Here is a 3,703-nt window from a genome sequence, read left to right on the forward strand (position 1 = left end):
GGACCACCCAGGCTCTGAAGACCACACTGCTTGGCTCCCCTCCCTGGGCCCTTCAGTGACCTCCTGACACAGCCCTGGTTCTCCTCGTGATCCCTGCCACACCCACCCAGCACATCCTGCCACTCGGTCCCCTCTGTGTCTGTTCACACACAGAGACCTCTGAAACCCACACTAACTTTAATGAGAACAAAACTTTTTAAAAAATATATCTCTGGCAAAGAACAACGCAGGGGGAAGGCTCCAGACACAGCCCAGTGTCTCCCTGTAGCCCATCCAGGCCCCTCAAACTGCATCTACTCGGACCAAACACCCCTTTCCAGAGACTTGGCCCACCAGCTATGCCTTCCTTTGGTGGGGATGACTTAGAGGTGCTGGCCTCCCCCAGATCCCATCCCCGAGGCCCTGCCACCTGTCCCACTTCCATCCATGACTTCGTGGGACAGATCTTTCCCTTGACTCCCTTTGTCCCCTGGTCTCACGCAGGCCCCTCTGGTTCCTGCTGGTTTTAATAAGTTTCTTTGACCCCCAGTGCCACCTCCTGGCAGCACCCCCAGCCTCGCCCTCCTTCTCATGTGGAGTCCTCTGACTTGACCCCCGTCTTGTCAGTCCCCACTCCAGAGAGCCCACAGTCCCAGCTCCCCGAGGCTCCACTCTTCTGGACCTGGCTGTACAGGGCAGTGTCTGAGCTGTGGCCTTTGCTGCCACTGCCAGTTGCAGCCCGAGCTTCAGAGAAGGCCGGGCCCTGGGGCTTGGGAGCTGGGAAGGGCTTTGTGTTCCGAGGGGGTGGCACAGCGTAGTCATCAGTGGCGGGATTGTAGGGGAGCTCATAGCCCTCCTCCTTCACCCGAGCCTGGCACCACCATGCATCCTTGGGCTCCTGAGGCAGATCGTAGAGGCCCCGGAGAGCAGCGGGGGCCAGGCCTTCAGGTTCATCGTAGATGGGGTCTTCTTTGGGATCTGTCAAGTTGGTCTTCAGCAGCTGCTGCTGCACATGCTCATACAAGTCCCAATAGAGCGGTTTCTTCAACTGTGCCCCCTCCCCTGCCCGAGCAGGAGTGCTGTCCAGGGGGTCTGAGTAGAGGGAATCTCGGGAAGGGCGTGGAGGAACGCGCAGGGAGTCTAAGGGTTCAGCGTACACAGCTGGAGGGTTGCCTGGCAGTTCCTGGGGGCCGGGGGGAGAAGTCAACGTCCCCTCCGCCACTTCTCCTTCATGGGAATCAGCTCTGAGAACATCCTGCCCCTGGACAGCCTTTCCCTGGGCCTTCTGCCGGTGGATAGCATTCTCTACTGCCTGAAAGATGTCATTGCCCTGTGCCGTCTGAAAGGTGAAGGTTCCAGGGCCGGAGGGGCAGCGGCGACCAGCCTCAAAAGAGAACATGACCTGAAGGGGGGTGGGGAGGGAATCAGGGAATCATTACCCAGAGCCCTCAGGGGAGGTGGGTCACAGGGCCCTAACTAGTTAGGGGACCCACAGAGAGGAGACCACCTGGGAAGGGAGGTGGAGTCAAGGGCTAGGCCAGAAAGGGTTATCCAGAGGGCAGAACTTCCCACATTCCTGTCCTGCCTCACCCGTCCCACAGCTGCCCTACCCAGGGAACCAGCCCTCCCTGACGGCAGCGCACCTTGTCGCGGCCATAGCGACGCAACAGAGTGTAGGGCCAGGAAAGGAGTGGCTCCAATATCTGACTCTGGGCCACCACGGCCAGGAGAGTCAGCTTCTCAGCCTCCACTCTCAGCACATAGGAGCCATGCAGGCCACAGCGCTCGGCAGCTTCAGTCCTCTGCGCAGTTACCCAGAACTGGGATCCTGGAAGGGATACAGTTAGACTAGCACCTGCAGGAGTGGCTTGCGGGGAAGGGGCAGGTTGTCCAAGCACACGTTTGAAAGCCGGCTCTCAGGAGCTTCCTCCTTGCCTTTGTAGGAACCACTCCCTTCCCAAGGACATTCTTTCTTTCCACCCCATCCCTGCTGGGGCTTCTTGGGCAACTACCTTCCCAGGCAGGGCTATACAGCGAGTTCTCCAGCATCTCCAGGGCAGAAAGCTTGGGTGGGTTCTCAGCAGGCGCCAGAGCCCAGCTGCCTTTCTGGGGTAGAGAGAGAGAGGCTGTAATTCCCTTCGACACCGTTCCCAGGCTCGGGGCCGCCCAGTTCCTCTGCAGCTGTAACTGCTCCCACCCCACATCGCCTCCTGGGCCCCGGGCAGCTCGCCCCAGCCCCTCACCAACACCCCGGCCCCCTCACCGGAAAGGCGTTTCGGCACAGCGTTTGCACCCAGGCGACGCTAGACGGCGCGTCCGCCGCCAGCAGGTGGGAGCGCTGTGCGGTGTCCAGGCGGAAGGCTGCGGCGCCAGGCTCAGGGGGGCTCTCCACGGCCACCGGGGCCACGCTCACACACTCTGCCAGACGGATCACCTTGCAGTCCAGGCGGCGCGAGCCCCCTCGGCCCCCTCCAGAGCTTGGCCCCTTGTGGTCAAAGAACTCGAGCCGCGCGACGCCGTGGGGGCTGGCCGGGTAGAGCACCGCCCAGGTCTTCCTCCATCTCTGGGGAGACAGAGAGCCGAGGGACGCTGGGCAGGGACCCGCCAAGTACCCGCGGCCCGGGCCCGACGGGGAAGGAAGGACGCGACCCGAGCCCAGACGGGGAAGGAAGGACCCGCGCAGGCCCATTTCAGGTCTGTGGCTTCCCGACGGCGGGCGAGGTTCCCTAAGGAGGATGCCGCTCTGTCTCCCCAGGACCAGAGGCGGCGTACCCGGAGGCCGGCAGACGCTTCTCCCGAGTGTGTGCAAAACATTTCAGCAGGACCGTCACAGGATCTCTGGCTCCCGGCGCCCCGCTCTATCCCGCTGCCCACCTTCTCCCTCCTGGGCTCAGTCGCCCACCCCTAACTCTGATGGGGGGGTTCGACAACCCCTGCCCAGACTACCTTGGTACCGAAACGCTGACTCTGCAAAAACAGCGGCCCTTCCATCACGGCCCCGTCCATGGCCCCCGGCGGTTCCTTCGGCGCTTCCTGGCCCCGCGGGCCCCAGGCGGGGCCGGGCGGAGGGCGGGGCGGGGCGGGGCGGGGCCCGCGGGAGGCGTTCCCGCTCCTCCCCGACCTCCTAGGACCGCGAAAGGGGAGGAAGGAGAGGAGCAAGAAGGAAGGGGAGGGGGTACCAGAGAAGCTGCACGGTGCACCACCTCCAGGCCCGTACCCCTATTCCTGGGTGGCTCTACCAAGTGGCTCTCTCAAGAGAAAACTCGTGGTTTCGATCAGAAACTTCTGGCACCTGGGCTTGGGGACTGTGCGACATCAGATGCTCAACTTGACTTCGGAATGAAGGCCGTGAAATCACCTCGAAAAATGCCAAAGGGCACACTGGGGCACCGGAGTAACCACGTGGGCCCTCGTGGCCAAAATTCCTCCGATGGGACCCATCTCCAGCTAGGTCGGAGATGTGCTGTTTACGACCGGCAGAGCTGGGGATGTGGGGAAGGGCTGGGGACTGGAAGACTTCCCGGAGCGGAGATCCCCGCACGACACTCAGCCCGCGACGGCCTGCGGCCCGGCGGCCCCTCATGTGCCCAGCTCTCCCGGCCGCAGCTGCCCAGCATCCAACCCCCGGGAAAAGAAAGCTTTATTAAACAGACTGGGAGGGGCGGGGAGGAGGGCGGGAGGGAGGTGGAGCAACAGCAGCGGCCAGCTCCAAGGAGGAGGGGGA

At 62.9% G+C, this 3,703-nt stretch overlaps 1 protein-coding gene across 2 annotated transcripts; it reads right to left on the reverse strand.

The window, feature by feature from the left end:
• Positions 1-160: 160 nt before the first annotated feature.
• Positions 161-3,055, reverse strand: DOK1 (docking protein 1). 2 transcript variants are annotated; one of them, XM_047781686.1, is made up of 5 exons: positions 2,926-3,055; positions 2,243-2,542; positions 1,992-2,085; positions 1,623-1,807; positions 161-1,381 (listed from the first exon to the last, which is right to left on the reverse strand). In XM_047781686.1, the coding sequence occupies exons 1-5, from the start codon at positions 2,983-2,985 to the stop codon at positions 569-571; spliced, it is 1,452 nt and encodes a 483-aa protein (XP_047637642.1). In that variant the 5' UTR covers positions 2,986-3,055; the 3' UTR covers positions 161-568. The 2 variants fall into 2 exon arrangements, with proteins under 2 accessions (XP_047637642.1, XP_047637641.1); XM_047781685.1 differs by having other exon boundaries at positions 2,243-3,054.
• Positions 3,056-3,703: the final 648 nt, after the last annotated feature.

This window comes from Phacochoerus africanus, chromosome 5 (assembly GCF_016906955.1).
Source record: "Phacochoerus africanus isolate WHEZ1 chromosome 5, ROS_Pafr_v1, whole genome shotgun sequence".
NCBI classification, from domain to species: Eukaryota; Metazoa; Chordata; class Mammalia; order Artiodactyla; family Suidae; genus Phacochoerus; species Phacochoerus africanus.